Genomic DNA, 18,590 nt, shown 5'->3' on the forward strand with positions numbered 1-18,590 from the left:
ATGCTCAGATATCTGGAGAAGAGGAATAAGAGGAAACTAAAATTGCAAGCTGTCGCCTAATTCTGAATCACTTTAGAGAACATTTGGGTTTTTTTGGTCTCTTGTATTATTTTAGATCATCACACACCTAGATGAAGCTTTAAATGATCACAAAATGTTTCTCTTTATCTTCAGTCTCATTGGTCTCATCCACTCGGGTAAGTTGAAGCGTTTACTCTCATTATACTCCTGTGTGTTTCCTCAAACATGTCATGTGTTTGCTGGAGAGATGGTCAATAATAATAATAATAATAGATTTATGAAATGATTTTCAATTGATCATTGAATCTCTGCGTGTCAGTAAAAGCTACAAAAATAAAACGGGAGAAAAGAACTCCAGCATCGTTTATCCTTAAATAAACGCCCAGCATGTCTGCATTCTGTATAACTAATGAAAGAAAGCTAAGGGCTGGTTTCCCAGACAGGGATTGTCTTAAACCAGGACTAGGCCTTATTTTAATTGGGAAAAATAACTACTTACATGCCTTACTAAATATAACAAACATGCCTTACTAAAAAAATTACTTGTGTGGATTTTGAGGCAAAATAAAGGGCACTGATGTATTGTCAGTGATATGTCAGTACAAGTTGTTTTCAGTTTGGACAGCTCTTACATTTATTTTAGTCTAGGACTAGTCTAATCCCTGTTCGGGAAACCACCCCTTAAATGTTTTCTGGTCTTTCCGAGATATTTATTCTAGACAATCGAGTAAATGGAGTGATTATAAGAGCGTGATTGTTTATGACACTTGTTTATTGACAGTTTGCAGTAAAACATTAGCAGTTCATATGACTCCAATGTTTGGTCCTTACATCTTTGTCATGGGACTTTTATAGTCATTGGGTTATTAAACACGATGCAAAAACCTGGCATGAACTAAACAGATAAATCTCCTCAGTTTCCCAATCTTCATACCTGTGTAAATATTACTGAATGAGTTATTCATTTTATTATTCATAGTTATTCATGTAAGTCTTTCTTTCTTTGAGGATTAACTGTAAGATATGAACGTATGATTATTTCTCGGGCTTTGGTCAATGTGAGGAGGGCTGGAGGCCGTATAATGACAGATGCTACTTCTTCTCCTCTGATATGAAGTCATGGCATGATGCTTTGGAGGATTGTGTCAATAAAGGAAGTAATCTGATGAGTATTCAGGACCTGCATGAGCGGGTAAGACACACACACACACACACACACACACACACACACACACACACACACACACACACACACACACACACACACAGTCAGGCATAGATGGTTTATGGGGACTTTCCAATGCATTTTATACTGTACAAACTGTTATATTCTATTCCCCTAACCCCAATGTCACAAAAACCTGTTGGCAGTCTTTAATCTATGAAAAATGTAGTATGTTTTTTTTAGCGTTTCAGTTTAAACCATGGTAATAGCATAGTTAACATGTCATTATACAGTATTCATGTCCCCGTAAACCACATTTGCAACCCCCCCCACACACACTGTAAATATGAGATTCATATTGATTAGAGATCTGTTTTCTTCAGACGTGGGTCAGCACGCAGATCACAACCTCCATCTACTGGATAGGGCTGAATGATGTTGCTTCAGAGGGAAACTGGGAATGGAGTGATGGAAATGTTTACTACCCTTACCTCTCGTAAGAGACAAACTCCTGGTTTCACAGACAAGTCACACTGGGTTCTCTGTTTTAAAATGCATTTCATTGTCTTACAGTAATAAAAATCTGCCTAATCATTTTGCACATCTTAATATAAAGTGCAGAAAATCATCTTTTAAAATCCCCCACAATGTCTACAACCAAACGTGTGTTTGTGTTTAGGTACTGGAACGAGGGTCAGCCTGATAACTGGGCTGATAATGAAGATTGTGGGCAGGTTCAAGGTTCCAGTCAAGGCAGATGGAACGATGAAGTCTGTACAGCCAGACGACAGTATATTTGTAAACGACCAAACCGTACGTACAGTATAAACACAAATGTACAGTATGTTAGAAGAAACAGTTTTACTTATTGATATCATATTTTCTCTCTCTCTAGCTAACCCGTCACCGCTCTGTGACACTGGAAATGGCTGGGAGCCCTTCGGCTCAAACTGCTATAAGCTGAGGGTGGGGCTTAAGAAGAGTTGGGCGGCGGCTCGCAGCGACTGTGTCAGAGAGGGCGGAGACTTAGTGTCAATCACATCTTCTCAAGAGGAGCAGTATGTCACGGGCCGACTGGACCCATCGTTTTTTGACCTCTGGATCGGCTTTTCCACCCTGGTGAGAGTCATTATTAGTTCAACAGCCTGGCCTGGTTTTCCCATCTGTATGCAACTGGTCATTCACTATTATTCACTTTACTTTTCACAGAAATGTACAAGTCTTTCCTGTCAAATACAACCGAATGCCACGACTTTCACCTGGTCTGACGCAAGTACTTCCACCTACACAAACTGGCCAGAAGGACAACCAGACCTCACTGAGAAAACCATTACACTGATAAATGAAATTCAGAAATGGACTTATAGTTTTAGCTATATTGTCTTTACTGGAGAGTTTACAGTGAAACAGATGCATGTGTGTGTTTGTGTGACACAGTGAGAAACAGAATGGTGTGTGTGCCACTATGATAAAAGAAGCAGGAGAGGATTATGGGAAATGGAGAACACACGTGTGCCGTTATGAGCGACCATACATGTGCAAGAGAGCGTTGAACAGTAAGATCCTAATGATTTAAGATGTGATACTGTACTAGTTTAAATGATAGTCACAGATCAGTGATTTTTGTCTTTATCGTGGGCATCTCATACGCATTCAATTCTGTGTAAATGGAAGTTTTCTTCTATTTTTATTTTATTCCAGCTATTTGTCCTGCGGGATGGTTGAGTTTTGCTGGAAACTGTTACTGGTTGGTCAGTAATCGTAACCTCTTGACCAGCTGGTATTTGGCTCAGATGCAGTGCTTTAACATGGGTGGAAACTTACTGACCATCAAAAAGTGAGACTGATAGTGAGAGATTATTTTGGAGTCTAATCTGTAAAATGCATTTTGGTAATGTGATGTGTGTGTATGTTTGTTTTATTTGCAGTGAAGACGAGCAGTTCTTCATTAATGCACAGTTACCTGATTTTCACCAGACTGATTTACCCGATCTGTGGATTGGGATTTCAGGTAACAACAACACGTTTAATTCAAATGATTCCAAAAGCGCTTTCACATTATGGCAGAAAATGCAACACCCGACCCTGCAATAGCACTTATTTCTATTTCTCATATTCTTTCCTACCCTTTCCATATATATTTCAAAATTAAAATGTCAATACTGAAAATTGCTAGAACCCACAGTATTAAGAGACACGCTATTGTTGTTAATCTTTCTTAAGTTTAAACCAGAGCAATATAAAGGTGCTCTTAATATTAAACATGAAGATCAAGTCATTCTTTCTACATGGTTATCTGTACTACGTGAACAACCCATCGAGTCACTTGTTTTGGTTTTGTCCGTATTGAATTTGAACATCAGATAAAGATCAAGATGGGGCCTTTAGGTGGGTGGACAAAACTGCAGTCACGTTTTCAAACTGGAGCCCAAATTTTCCAAAAAACACAGCGAACCAGTGGGACTGTGGCCAGATTTACACGGGTAAGATGGATGTTTAGTTGATTTACTCAATGCAAAGAGAGATTTATTGTAGTTACTATCAGCTGCAGGGCCGTCAGTTCATTTCTCTCTATACGGGAAACTATGCTGGGAAATGGGAAACCACCAACTGCTTTAAAAATCTTGGATATATCTGCAAGATGCCTGGAGGTCAAAATGTGAAGCCCACGACAGCCCCAGGTGAAACATCCGTCGAACCGTTCAAAATAAAAGATCAGTAGGGCTTTTTACCCTGAAATAGTTAACCCTGAGTTATTCTAAATCCCATGTTAAGGAAATCCTGGGTTTTCGGTTTCAGGTTTCACAGTGTTCAAACTTAACCAGGGGTTAAGAGAAAACCTTGGGTATTCATAATCTGACGTTTCACACTGTGCATAACTAAACCCTGAGTCAGGAATGTCCAACCCTGCTCCTTCACCTGTCTGTAATTATCAAGCAATCCTGATGACTTTGATGAGCTGCTTTAGCTGGGTTTAATTGGGTCATAACATTATAACCCCGCTTTATTACACAATGCATGCGTTTGGCACCGCAATGCGAGGTTAAGCCAACAAAAACAGTGCTAACCCTGCTTCAGAGCAGGGTTTCATAATTTTAGGGATAACCCCACTTTTAAATTACAAGTGTGAAACAATCCTTAACCCAGGGTTAAAAGTGAACACACACACAGGGCAGTGGGCAGCTATCATCATAGCGCCAGGGGGGCACTTGTTTCAGATCATTAGCTCATTAAAGAGAAGCTTTGTGAATTGATACGAGCGAGTGTGTCAGTCAGATAAGATGAATTGAAACCACTGGAAGAGAATGAATGGATTTTCCTCTGCAGACTCTCACTGTGATGAAGGCTATCTGCTCTTCGAGGACCTCTGCTATCACTTTGAGAGCGAATCCGTCATGACGTGGCAGGAGGCAGAAAGTTACTGCGTGGCTCAGAACGGTCATCTGGTTAGCATCCACAAACAGGAGACGGTCAGTTTCTTGACAGGTGAGACAACAGATTTCACCGTCACATTGATCTCTTAACGGGGTGTGTTTTTATTCAGACAGCAGTAACACTGAAGTGATATAGATGGATGCGTGCAGTATTATAAAGTATAATGTTAGGTGTTGTGTTATCTCACAGCCCACATGAGCAGATCCTCCTGGGTGGGTCTTAATGACATCGACCAAGAGGGAACGTTTGTCTGGACAGATGGGACTCAAGCAGTAAGTCTATCTCAACACATTTGGTATTCATTTGATGTTGGAACCTCATCAAGCTTAATACATCAACAACATCATGATCCCAGTGAATTGCTTTGGTGTAAAGTATCAAACAGCATCCTCAGTTCAGTTCCGTCTATAGAATTTCCTGCCCTGGGAACCAACGCAGCCTGATAACTGGCAAGGGAATGAAGATTGTGTCCACATTCGAGGAACAGAACATCACGATACAGGAAAACTCAACGATCTGCCCTGCACAGCCACGTATCCTTTCATCTGTCAAAAGGGTTAGATGAATCAAACACCATCACGTTCAACAGTTACAGTAGTTTACGTCCATGCTTAAGTTTATTCTTTGCTTCCGTGTGATTTCATACCCTTGTGTTATTGTCGTTTTTTAGCAAAAGGTCAAGGACCGCCAGCTCCTCCAACAGCTGGTCCAGGTATTATTTTGATCTTTCTTAAGCATAATTATGCTTTTTGTCATTTATTACTCAAACCTGTATGACCTTGTCTATCTGTCTGGAGTGACTGAGGCTGTCCTCTGCGAATGAAAGGCTTGTGATTTTGGATCAACATACGGACAATTAAATGACAATCACACAACAAACCGAAAGGTCGTGAGATCATGGATCGTTGATTTCATTAACTTTTTCCTATCAGGCTGGAACGAGAAGTGCGGTTCATGGGTTGCTGACCCGTTCAACGACTACTGCTACCTGTTCAACTCTCTGTCCATGAGAAGCTGGGCAGACGCTCGAGCAGATTGTTTAAATCAAGGCGGAGATCTGATCAGCATCACAGAGCCCTTCGAACAAGGCTTCATACAAGGTTAGTATTTAGTCACGGATCTGACAAATTACTTTTCAAATGGTCGAACGATCGGCGTGTGGTCCTTTGAATGCTCATTGAGGTCTCGTTTGACTGACAGCTCAAATCCAGACTGTGCCCACTGGAGTTTCTCTGTGGATGGGCGCTCATGATGCCATCACAGAGGGGGGGTGGACGTGGATGGATGGCTCTCCCTTCCGCTACATAAACTGGGCCACAGGTGATACTTTTACAGCAAAAAGCATGTGTCAAATGATTTATCAAATGAGTTGAAATGAATTCAAATCAAATGCAATAAAGATGAGGATCTTCTCATTGACCGTTAAAGGAAACCCAGACGATTATTTCGGTGAAGATTGCCTGTCCATTTTGATCAGCTCTGGATTGTGGAATGACGATAACTGTGACAATAAGAGAGGATATATCTGCAAGCGTCGTGGTTCGTTCATATGCATCGTTTATACATATAGATACAATTTTTGCCCTGTTTTAGGGATTTGTGAACAAATCCCGTTCTTGTTTTCTCAGGAAACACACCTGAACCTCCACCGCCACACGAAGGTAAGTTTCCTTTGAAATCCTTCTCTCACCGTTACGCTCCCCCTGAGCATTTATGAGCGTTTGTTTGCTTGCGTTGTGTTCAAGGTTTCTTCACAGCGTATACATGTCAGGACTCTAGCATGGTGCTTCACTGCCCCACCGACAGCGTCATCAACATCCAGTCGGCCTTTTACGGTCGCCGCAGCAACAAGATCTGCCCCTACGGAGACGGAGCCTCGGGTAAATCACCACACTGACATCAGAGAACAACTGAACGTTTTTCTTACCGACTCACTGACGTAAAGAATGTTTAATGTTATTAGGCACGTGCACCGTTGAAGGCACCTTACCTTTGGCCAGGAAGAGCTGTGACAACAGAGCTTTTTGTTTCCTGTATGCACACTCGGACACTGACCCCTGCCCCACCGTCTCCAAGTACCTGGAGGTGATTTACAGCTGTGAACAAAATGGTAAGAGAAAATGTGCATTTCCACGGAGTGAGCCTGAATCAGGGAAAAAAATGATTCCTGTTGTGCCTCTTAAATGTGCTTCTATATATGACGCGTGTGCGTTATTTTCAGTTTGTCTGAGGGGTCTAGGTGTTGAAGATGGAAACATCACCAATTCAATGCTCTCTGCGTCATCGTCTCTCAGCGGGAAAGGACCGGATAAAGCTCGACTGAATGGAAACTCTTGCTGGATGCCCTCCAACTCTGGTACGTCTTTTTCATTTCGTTCAGTGTTTTCTCAAATAAACCATGAAATGTTAGGCTCCACCTCTGTAATAATAATACCGTAGCTCGACTGGTCAACATCATGCTCAACGTGGGTTTGATAGTCAGGCAATGTACTTCAAGACTTTCTCCTTCCTAACGTTTTAACTCATGCTGTATGTCTTAGGAAACTCCTGGATTCAGGTGAATGTGGGTCAGTTAAAGAAGATCACCGGTGTGATAGTTCAGGGCTGCCCATCGTCAGATCACTGGGTTACAAAGTTTAAGATCCAGACCAGCACAGATGGTGTCACTTGGACAGAATACACCAGTGACGGAGGGGTGAGCACGCACACACACACACACACACACACACACACACACACCACACGCGCACACACATCAACGACAATCATTAGGAGCATTTAGGTCCGGTTTACTAACAGGTTTTTAAGGAGAATGTTCAATAGTGATGACGTTTTGGACATCATAGGTTTAGACAAATAATAAACAACAACACATATGACACTATAATGTATTTTCATTTGCTTTATTAAAAGAAAACTGTGTGTAGACTCATAAGTGATGAAATGGGATGGTTTTGTCACAGGATTATCCAGGATCTGTGGACAGAAATACTCCAGAAACACGGTTGTTGGGGACGCCGATCTCAGCGCAGTACATTCGGCTTCTACCGCTGGAATGGAAAACTCAAGCAGGATTGCGTCTGGATGTTTTGGGCTGCCTACCAGACTGTGAGCGACAAAAACTCAATATTAAGAAACGTTCAATTAATCCAATGAACCAATGATGAAATTGTTATAAGTTCTCGCTCATGATGTTTTTTTCATGATTTTTTACACAGATGCTGTTTCTTGCAGTGCGAAGCCGAACCTCGACCATGCCACAGACAGACTGATGTAAATGTAGATTCTTTGAATTAAATATTATATAGACGGTTTCATCGGACGCACGTGTGGTGATGCGATTACGTGTCTTGTCAGAACTTTACTGGTCTGACTAGTGGCTAAACTGAACTCTTGAAGAAATCCCTCCTAGAAAATAACCAATGTTTTGCTTTCCTAAGTAATCTACTTCTTGTTTATTTTGCTTGTTATATAAATAAACTACTTTAAAGGACTTTTTTTATTGAGTTTACCGAAAGTTACGTGTGTTCCACGAAAGCCGCTTGTTTATGTTGTAACTTCTGAAACCGTCTATAGGCTAGTCATTGATTATCTGTGATGTCATTAAGTCTGATATATGGTCAGTGCCAGTTTCATTTCAGTGTTATTGTGTCAGTATAAAACACATGTAGTTATGTCGTGTGATGTGTGTGTACTTTAAACCATTGGCTTTTGGGTTGTTGTTTGTTTTAGTGTTCACTGTCCTGCTGGTTGTGCCAGACAGCCGTACGCTGTGTATGGGACAGATATGTATCGCGGGGTAAGAGTGTTATACATTTTAATATAACAAGCGAATCACATAGATTAGTTAAGCATTGTTTATATTATTCGATAATTTGCTATTTGTGCAGGATTCAAACATCTGTGCTGCTGCTATCCATGCTGGTGTGGTTCTGAATGACAATGGAGGCGACTGCACGCTGCTGAAAGCTCCGGGTCAGAACTTTTACTCCGGATCAACAAAGAACGACATTATATCTCGACAGTACGTCTCACTTCATTTGCTCTGGAATAAAGAAATGACATATAAAGATGAAAGAAATAAAAAGTGTCCTTTATTGCTGGCATGTTATATGTGTGTCGCAGTGAAATGTGTCGTGTGATATGTGTGTGTGTGTCAGGGTGAAATGTGTTTTGTCTAATAGTGAAATGTCTTTTATGTCTCAGATTTGATGGGGTTTACTCCGTGTCTTACCAGTTTGCTGATGGTGGTGAGACTGAATTTTCTTTACCAGACACAACACCATCAATTATTAACATAACGGATGACTCTGATAGTAACAGTCTCTCTCTCTCTCTCTCAGAGCTCAGATGTTCTGGTCCAGACTGGTATGAGTTTGGAGAATTCTGCTATAAGCCATTTGCCGAAAAGAAAACATGGCATGAAGCTCGAACGGCCTGCAGGCGTTTAGGAGCTGATCTGGTGTCAGTCATGTCTATTACAGAACAGAGCTGGCTGGAGAGTTACCTCTACATGGGTACTGTATGTTTCTACTGTATGTGGTGGGGACCAAATGTTTCTACATTAAGTCTTAATCACCTACAGTAGATTGTAGGGACGGGTCAGTAGTTCCCATGATGAAAGCTGATTGATAAACAAACTAAATGTTTATTTGAAAATGTACACAAAGGCTTCTGTGAGGGTTAGAATATACAGTTAGTACAGTTTAAAAGTCATTGCATCCTCACAATGTATAAAAACAAATGTGTGTGATTAAAAGTCAATTTCTCTTTTAAGTTCTCTTTTATTCTCATTTCCCATCCAACAGCCACCAGTGACGTTTGGATTGGTCTGAACGATCTGAGCTTCTCGGGTTTGTTCTCGTGGTCTGATCATCATGAAGTCACGTTCACACACTGGGCTCCTGGTGAACCCAACAATCACTTTGGCTTCAGTGAGGACTGTGTGGAAATGTATCATCAGGTATTGGACTCTTACTGACAGTTTCCATTGAACCACGGGAAACTTATTAAAGTACCTTTTAAAGTACAAATTAAAGTGTTACTAAACCCCTGGTCAGAGCCTGACTCCACCCACTAGCAATATTTGAAAAGTGGGAAAACCCCAACGGAGACGAACTGAGCTCGTACCAAGGGCGTGCTGAGATTGTTACAAGGGCGTTGTAAGCTTGAACCTGCTTACGTAGGATCGTACCGCAGAGGGCAGCACTCAGACATTTTTACAGCATATATTGTAGCATTGAAACACTTAATGTCAAAAAACTTACTCAAATCAATGAACAGCACTAATAAACTCTCATTATTACAGATTATACCACGGGTCTGTTGAATGCTGCATTCTGATTGGCTGAGAAATGTTCTATGGGTGTTGATTATTTTTCTGTAAACCGCACACCTAACTTGTCAAATGTCTTAAAAATAGGCACCAGAGCAATGTTTGTGGTAACCGTGGTATAAGCAGAATAATTGACTCCGGTCCTTTGAATTATTTCAAAATAATGCACACCTGCATTGCCACCTTGGTGTGCATTATTTTCTTATAATTCAATGGCCCGGAGTCAATTATTCCTTACTCATTAACTATAAAAAGTTGGTTTAGGGTTAGTTACTCTTTAATGATGTTTTCATGTGTTCGTGTTGTAGACGGGACGATGGAATGATGTGACCTGCACAGAGTTAAACACGTACATTTGTAAAATGCCTAAAGGTCACCATCCTTTGCCTTCAGTTAGGCCTACGATTTACGGCTGTCCGCAGGTCAGTCTTATTTCTGCTCTAAACCCTCGGCTCCAGCAAAAAGCCGCTTCTCTGTTGTCTCAACACGTTATAACATGAAACACTCTGTTGTTCAGGGATGGGATGTTTTTGAATACTCTTGCTATTGGTTCGAAGAGACGGCCAGAAGCCGCGAGGACGCAAAAGCATTCTGTGGAAGTAAAAACAGTTCGCTGCTGCACATCATGGACCTGTGAGTGTGATGTCATGATCTGGCTCCAGTTATTTAAAGTCATAGACTGAGCCTGTGCTATTAAAGCTCTAGTCTTAACGATTTAAACTACAGACAGGGCCCACATTGGCTGAAAACTAGGCTCCGTTTGCCTCCGCAGGTATGAACAGGCTCATTTCACAGCCCTGATGGGTCGATATTCTGGCGACTGGTGGATTGGCTTGCGGTCAAGAGGAGGGATTGTGGGTGTGGATTATTACTGGGACAGCGATGCTTTACTAACTTATACCAACTGGGGCCGAAACCAGCCAGGTAAATGACTTGAAGGAGGGCATCAAGTATAAGCATATCTGTGGCTTTCAGAAATAAATAATGCCATCAATTTAGAGTTAAATAAGTCCAGATACACTTCTATAGATAACCATGCCGGATCGTGCGTCACCATGGCAACAAGACCACTGGCAGGATTCTGGAATAATAAGCAGTGCGAGGAATCGTTCCCGTTTGTGTGCGAAGCTCCTCGCAACGGCATAGCTCCGCCCACGCGACCTCCAACCCCACCTCCAGCCACAGGATGTGAGAGCGGCTGGAGTGCAGAACCTCACTTCAGGAACTGTTACAGGGTAAGAGTGTCATTTAGGGCTTTATGGGCCGGTTAAAGGTTTCAAGGTATATTGGCCGATGTCCATTTTTCTATCCCTAGCCTTTACAGAAATATTACACTTTTTTGACACAATTTTTTATATTTTAAAATGAAACAATATGTTATTTGAACAATTACACCTTCTTGAGGCAACAATGTAGCAATATTTGATTTTTATTAATTAATTAGAATTCCAAGCAACACACAAGTGCTCGTCCTCACAGTCATGTACAGAGGGAAAATGCTTTACTTTGAGATCAAAAACAGTGTTTTCTTACATTTAAAATACAATAATGTGTCCACAATAAATATATGATGTAAATTACATTGAAAAACAAAATGCTAAATAAATATTATAAAATATATAATGAAAGTACTGGAGTTGTCTCACTGTTGTTACTGTTTAACAAAAAAGCTCTTATTTTTAAATCAAAATCACACTGATGACATCACTTGACTTCCTTCATTCAATTTCCTTGAGATCTATGAAGAGAAGCCCATAAGTCCACTGTCACTTTTTAGTTATCAGAAAAGTCACTGGTATGACCTCATTTATTGTTTGGGAATTGCAAAAAAAATAGAATACAAATGGATTAAACTTCTTAATTTAGTGAGTATACAATGATTGACAATATGTGGTTAGATACTTTACAGCAGCAATTTTGTAAAATGCAGATTTCATGAAAATTGTCTGATCTGTACTGGTGTTACCCATAAGGAAGGTAACACCAGTGACTGGTGGTTTATGATGTCACTGATGTTACTGTGTTTTTTTCCTTTCACAATAAATAAAATCACATGTGATATGATGATAATTTTAAATGCATTGAATTCTGCTATACTTGAGAATTAAGCTTTAAAACTGTAATAAAAAACAAACAAACACCTTTAACATTGCAAAAGAAGTAAGGTAACACCAGTGACAAAACATGGTGTATGCAGTCTTTAAATACATGCACACAAAAATATAAAAAATAATTAAGCTGTCCTTTATGTGTACTCATAAAGTAAACGGGTAATCTAATAATGTGGTCTAATTTTAAATGTTAGAAAAAGAAATCAATTTTAAGACATCTTGCCATACCAAAAGTGGACGTTTCTGTAGAATGACCCGTGTACAAGGGGTTTTAAAGAGTCAAGGTTTCAAAACCACAAAAGATTTTCTGTGATACAAAGTTCATTAAATCATTAAGTCATCACGAGGCCTTAATACAAAAATCACTTCTTGCTGCTTTGAAACAATTTGTGTTTATTTGCCGTTGTAGTTGTTCACTGTGGACTTTGCACTGAAGAAGAGCTGGCAGGGCGCTCGAGAAGACTGCCGTGTCCGTGGGGCTGATCTGGTCAGCATCCACAACGCCGAAGAAGAAATCTTCCTGTCCAAATACTCAAAGGGAAAAACCAAGTGGATCGGACTGAGTCTCAACCCTGTGGAAGGAGGTCAGTTTATCTTATGTGATGATTCGCGTTTGTGAAGGATTTTTAACTAACCAATAAAACAATTATTGTTAGGTTCAGCAAAAAGCAGTTGGTTTTAATCTCTATATATAGAGTATTGGATTTTTAACAATATCTGAAATCGTTCCTCTCCAAGGGTACCACTGGAGCGATGGGACGCCCGTCAGCCACACGAACTGGGGTCACAATGAACCAAACAACCACGGCGGGCGAGAAAACTGCGTGGAGATGGTGACAACAGAAAACGGCACTTCCTGGTGGAACGACCTGAACTGCGACGCCCACCAGGACTGGATCTGCATGATCGCAAAAGGAAAGAAACCAATTATACCCCCAACACCGCCGTCACCTGAACCAGGTAACTGATGCATACTGCATTAAAATCTCATACATTTTTGCATACATTCACAAAGTCTGGAGCAAACACCTACGAAAAACCCTGCAACATTTACTCTCTCATAGCTCCTGAATGTGGATCAAACCCTGGCTGGAGAAAGCACAATGAAATCTGTTACTACTACAATGATACGGATATCGTGGACTTTCACATGGCCATTCTGAGATGTTATGAGGAGAAAGCTCAGCTGGTCTCCATCTCTGATGAGGCTGAGCAGTCTTATGTGGTTAGTCTGGTACGTGAGTCACCATTACAGCAGATCAAAGATTGGATGGGATCGATGATTTGTCGGTGTTGTAACGGTGGGTTTGCTGGTTTTAGGTCGGGACCGGTCAGGCAGCTGCGGCGTGGATAGGATTGCGAATGTTTGGGGTTGCGGGTGGAGAATATTTGTAAGTATAGATGTCCTCAAGTGTTTGTTTGCGAGAGTTGCTTTGATTCACTCGTTCACGTGTTATTGCTGTGTCTCTGGAGATGGCTGGATTTGTCTCCAGTGACGTTTGTGAACTGGGGTCCTGGAGAACCCAATGATGCCAATGGAGAAGAACAATGTGTGGAGATGAGCAGATATCCAGGTACCAAATGCTCCTGTTTTTAGTACTTTCTAAATAATCAACCTTGTTCAGATATAAGGTTAATTTCTAGGATTCTGTAATTTTTTTCACATTTTAAGTGTTTGAAATTACTTATATACAAATTGTGCATCTGTGGTCCCTCTATTTTTGAAAAAATGTTTTAAATTAAAGCCACACATTTACTGATGTTTGGGTTATGAATAGGTTCTTGGAATGATGCAAACTGTGGTCGGGCTAATGGCGGTTACGTGTGTAAGAAATATCCGGGAAACGACCACACGCCACCTCCACCAACGGCCTCCTGGGAAGGAAATTGCCCCGAAGGTACAGCTTGACATACGGCAAATATTGATTACCACTCATGATGATACCATGTGCAAGCAAATCTGACAACCCAGACAACAGATTATCCACCCTGAATCTGGGCCACTGTCAGCAGGTCCTTAACGGGTCTGTTCCCGAGTCGTCTGCTGTCTGGGAACGCAGAAATGATTTTGCTGAAGAAACATTTGTTTTCATTAATCTGCTGTCACAGGATGGATGAAATTCCGCAACAAGTGCTACATATTTAAAGGAAGTCACAAACAACAAACAGAGATCAAGGCAAACTGGACGTCCGCACGCGATTGGTGCAGACAGCAGGGAGGAGATCTTGCCGTCATCGATGATCAAAATGAGAATGGTAACTCTCATGTTCTCATGTGTGTGTATACGGTATAGCTCAGAGTCAATAGTACGAGATGGTGTTGTTTACAGTAGAAGTCATTGGGTCTGGATGTGTGAAATGTTGACCACCTCTCTCTCACCAGATTACGTTGCTAGTTACCTAAGAGACCTGCTTCACCCTGTCTGGATCGGTCTGTCCGATAGGCTGCATGAAGGGAAGTTTGCTTGGAGTGATGGAGTTAGTCCGGTATTATATACAAACTGGGCAGAGAAAGAGCCAAACAATGCTGATGGGCAGGTAAGAAATTAGGCTTTAGTCTCTTGCCTTGATAGAGGTTATGGGATGCCAAAAAAAATATCTAATTGAATGCAGAATGAAAAATGTAATAGTGTGTCCCATGTTGTTTTACATTGACCTCCTCCTTAGGAACACTGTACAGAAATATCCCACAATCACCTGATCACAGGCCGCTGGAACGATGAGAGATGCAGCCTGGAGCTAGGATGGGTGTGCTCCAGAAAGAAATGTACTAACATTAATGGAAATCTGGAATCAAATTTTCTGAATAGATCTAGCAGCTATGTGTGATCAGTTAACTACTGATGCATTGTGTGTGTGTGTGTTGATGTCTCTTCCTGTTCTTCACAGCAAGCAGCATTCCTGTCCCTCCACCCACCCGCAGCCCATGTCCATCAGGATACATCATCTGGTACAGCAACTGTTATAAACTTATTTCAGAGCCCAAAACATGGGATGAAGCTCAACAGGCCTGCGTGAAAGAGGGTGGAAATCTGGCCAGCGTGGACATGAGTTACGACCAGGCCTTTATTTCTGGAGCTGTGCAACAGGGCAAGACAGACGCCTGGATCGGACTCAGACGGCTGGTAAAGTATCCAACTGGGTTTAAAAGCGTTCCCGTAGCTCGACTGCCCTAGATAGCCATGCACTCCAGGGTTGATCCACAACGGAGGTTCGGCGGTTGTCTTTTCACAGTGGATCCAGCCCGGAGTCAATTGCGAATCATGAAATCATACGGTGGATTCTGCTTTCGCTGTAATTTTATGTTAGGGTTAGATATGTTTTCACATTCTGGAAGAAGTCTGATGCATTGAATCAGGATCATAAGGAGACATCTAAAGCATTCTGGGAGAGAGTACACAAGGACTGGAGTTGGGACCTGCACATACATTTAAAAACGTGTTGCACAATATGCACTAAAGGTCGCTTTAGATAAAAGCATCTGCCATGCACTCAACTAAATCTGCCTTTGTCGTTCCACAGCCTGACAGCGATTCTTACAAATGGTCGGACGGTTGGCCCGTGTTCTTCACTCACTGGGGTCCGGGTGAACCGACCAATCACAAAGGGGAAGGCTGCGTCAGCATGCACGCTCCGTCACGATTTATTCAAGGCACCTGGAACGACACGGCTTGCGATGCGGCCAAACCCTACATCTGCAAAATCACTACAGGTAAAACTTGGAAAAGCAACAAACTTTTCATATGCCTTCACCACAAATGTTTGTGACACGTCTCAAACCCATCTTTAGAAAAGCCTCCGGCTACGCCCGCTCCAGGCGATGGGAAATGTCTGCCGGGCTGGTGGCCGTACGGACGACACTGCTACTATGTTTATAATGGGAAAGCGGGCTTCTCGTGGCCGGAGGCGCGACACTTCTGCCAAGAGGTCAGGGGAGCAGATTTAGCCTCCATCCACAGTCGGGCTGAGGTGGAATTCATCAGGAATATCAACTACACAAAGTACCACAATGTCTGGATTGGTCTGACCAAAGACCGTTCATGTAAGAAGCGAGCCTCAAACAAAATAAGATCAAGTACAACTCTTGATATGGTTTAGCTCTGCGAAGAGCTGCTGTCGGTTCTTGTATCATTGGTGCTGCTTTTATCCAATTAAATATGAAATCTACTTTGCTTCAGATGTTACTTGATCACAGTCGATGCATGTGTGTGCTTGGATTTTGTTTGTGGCCGACTGTAGTTGGATGGAGCTGGATGGATCTGACGTCACTAGGCTTTACAAACTGGGCTTCAGGAGAACCCAACGAGGCCGTTCATGACGGTGACGTCGGGAAAGAGAACTGCGTGGAGATGTACCATGACGGCAGGTGGAATGACAACGACTGCATCCAGAAGAAAGGCTTTGCGTGCAGACACCGTCAATGTACGTTCATGTCACTCATGAGGATTAAATGCAAATATCAAACCAGACTACAGCCCGTTTATTATCTTCTTTGTGTCCAGATTATGTAACAGATGATAACGGAGACATAGTTATCCCAACGGACGCGCCGGGCAGTAAGTTTAAACTGAAAACACACACACACACACACACACATACATAGACACAGGTTTGTGTATGCACTATATGTGGTTTGTTTCTCAGTAGATAGCGGTCTGATCGCCGGCGCTGTTATTGGGGCGATCATGTGTACAGCGCTGATACTCGCCACCATGTACTACATCTTCAGTGTGAATGGTGTTAAACCACGAAGCATCAGCATCTTCAAACAAGAAACGAAAACCATTGATGTGGTACATTTAATCATTTTAATGTTTAGCTATTCAAATTTGATCCTTAATGTGCATAAATGCAGTAAGAAATGTTTGACTTATATTCGTTTTTTTTTCAATCTCTTGACAGCCTGCGTTTACTAACCCAAACTTTAGTGGAGAATCTGAAACATGATGTGTGAGAGATTCACTCACTTCTGTACAGAAAATGAAGCCACAGTTCAATCCCTGAATCCTGAAGACATCTCGTAATCATCTGTGCATGCGCTTGGATTCTTCATTGTAATGTAAATTGTTAAAATACACACAATTGCGTTGATGTGCCAATGTTTATTTGTTTGTACAGTTCCTTCTTGAAATTAATTTGAAATAAATATGCACTTAGTTTACATTTCTGGCTTTACAAAATATATCATGAAAACATGTACAAATCCTCAAAAGGAGGTTTCATAAAGTTGGCAGATGGAAGAGGAACTTCCCAAAACTCAGCTGATACAAATCCTGAGACATTACATCAAACCCTAAAAAAACCCCACAACACAAAATATTCCCCCAGTCTTCTACACATCGTACATGAATGAAAGAAAAATAAAGATATTGGTCCAAACAAAATGCAGAATACAAAACGCTTTCATTTTAAACTTTCAGAGAAGAGTTTGCTTCGGTTTTACAAAATCTATTTTCTGCAAAAAATGTATTTTATGTTAATATTTCACACGTTTCCAAAAGTTCATTATTTCAACCGAGACTTGCAGGAAATCTCCGAGGTTAAAAGAAGAACAGACTGATAGAGACAGGAATACTGATTTAACTAATGAAGAAGAAGATGTTGATATCTTAAGTGACACACCTGAAAGCTGTGGGAAATCAAGTCTGCACTTGAGACGAGCAAGACAGTTACACAAACATATATACTGTTCTCCTTACGATTTGAACGCTCTTAAATAAGATATGGCGATAAATGACTCACTGCTTGAACAGGCACCTAGTTTAGATATCAGGGCTCAGTTCTACAGTTGGACTTAACTCAACAGCAGCATCATAACTAGTTCACTAAAGCGGCTAAAGTCCCATGACCTTCACAACTCACTTTCAGCTAAACACAAAATAAAGGCACCTGGCCGAACCCTCAGCGTGTCTGACTGTACTCTCAACACGTGACCGCAGCAAACAAAATAAAATAAAGATGTTCGGTACGAGAAACACGGAGTGTCAATAAATAATGTGGGTTAGGGTGGTGTCATCAGAAGATCAGGGTTCGAGTCTGATCCAGTGAAGGCCGTGCCGTGCGTACTGCACCAATGAGCTCGCAGAAGACGCGAGACTCAAAGGACCAACGGCACAATCCAGCTCTCGCAGCAAACCTGCAAAAACAAAACAACAATTATCATCAACACAAACTTTACATTTGGATGTTAATCGGATCCCATTTCTCATGTAAATGACATTTCATGATAATCATGTAGCTTAACAGTGTAATCATCACACTTGGATAAAACAAAATGCATAAATGTAAAAAATAACCTGCTCCAAAGCCAACCCAAGCTGTGAGGTTATACAAATAGATTTTTACCACGGGCTGTTGAATGCTTAATTCTGATTGGTTAAGAAATGTTTCATGGTTATGCATTACTTTTCAATAAACACACACCTGGCCTGTCAAATGTCTTAAAAAATAATCACCAGGTCAGGCCCATCGTCAATTATTCCTTACATGTGCTGGTTTAAAATCAAATGAAAAGGAGTCGTGT

General features: G+C 41.4%; 2 protein-coding genes across 5 annotated transcripts in view; one reads left to right on the forward strand and one right to left on the reverse strand.

Annotated features, from left to right (window-relative positions):
* LOC129423825 (C-type mannose receptor 2) lies at positions 1-17,230 on the forward strand. 2 transcript variants are annotated; one of them, XM_073871654.1, is made up of 50 exons: positions 1-192; positions 1,063-1,213; positions 1,570-1,682; positions 1,866-1,999; positions 2,082-2,305; positions 2,396-2,505; positions 2,624-2,742; positions 2,888-3,023; positions 3,115-3,197; positions 3,550-3,665; positions 3,762-3,867; positions 4,514-4,672; positions 4,811-4,893; positions 5,033-5,177; positions 5,292-5,333; positions 5,554-5,721; positions 5,822-5,941; positions 6,050-6,160; positions 6,250-6,282; positions 6,367-6,501; positions 6,585-6,731; positions 6,843-6,977; positions 7,162-7,316; positions 7,585-7,729; positions 7,840-7,894; positions 8,354-8,420; positions 8,512-8,645; positions 8,828-8,871; positions 8,965-9,138; positions 9,430-9,584; positions 10,265-10,378; positions 10,474-10,589; positions 10,729-10,880; positions 10,986-11,191; positions 12,477-12,651; positions 12,806-13,027; positions 13,132-13,301; positions 13,388-13,458; positions 13,541-13,641; positions 13,846-13,965; positions 14,177-14,323; positions 14,451-14,605; positions 14,735-14,834; positions 14,957-15,192; positions 15,590-15,779; positions 15,858-16,109; positions 16,307-16,489; positions 16,570-16,623; positions 16,712-16,860; positions 16,970-17,230. In XM_073871654.1, the coding sequence occupies exons 1-50, from the start codon at positions 155-157 to the stop codon at positions 17,012-17,014; spliced, it is 6,495 nt and encodes a 2,164-aa protein (XP_073727755.1). In that variant the 5' UTR covers positions 1-154; the 3' UTR covers positions 17,015-17,230. The 2 variants fall into 2 exon arrangements, with proteins under 2 accessions (XP_073727755.1, XP_073727756.1); XM_073871655.1 differs by having other exon boundaries at positions 16,715-16,860.
* aff1 (AF4/FMR2 family, member 1) overlaps positions 17,155-18,590 on the reverse strand; it is a 17,380-nt gene continuing 15,944 nt past the window's right edge. For all 3 annotated transcript variants that reach the window (XM_055180310.2, XM_055180309.2, XM_055180311.2), the window contains one exon: positions 17,155-18,203. In XM_055180310.2, coding sequence (XP_055036285.2) covers positions 18,091-18,203 — 113 coding nt within the window. In that variant the 3' untranslated portion in view covers positions 17,155-18,090. The remainder of the gene's footprint in view (positions 18,204-18,590) is intronic.

This window comes from Misgurnus anguillicaudatus, chromosome 9 (assembly GCF_027580225.2).
Source record: "Misgurnus anguillicaudatus chromosome 9, ASM2758022v2, whole genome shotgun sequence".
Taxonomy (NCBI): Eukaryota; Metazoa; Chordata; class Actinopteri; order Cypriniformes; family Cobitidae; genus Misgurnus; species Misgurnus anguillicaudatus.

Coding starts and splice junctions, on each gene's coding strand:
- LOC129423825 (XM_073871654.1), top strand. CDS start 155: ATGTTTCTCTTTATCTTCAGTCTCATTGGTCTCATCCA. Junction 6,283..6,366: donor ACCTCCACCGCCACACGAAG/GTAAGTTTCCTT, acceptor GTTGTGTTCAAG/GTTTCTTCACAGCGTATACA. Junction 13,966..14,176: donor GGAAGGAAATTGCCCCGAAG/GTACAGCTTGAC, acceptor CTGCTGTCACAG/GATGGATGAAATTCCGCAAC.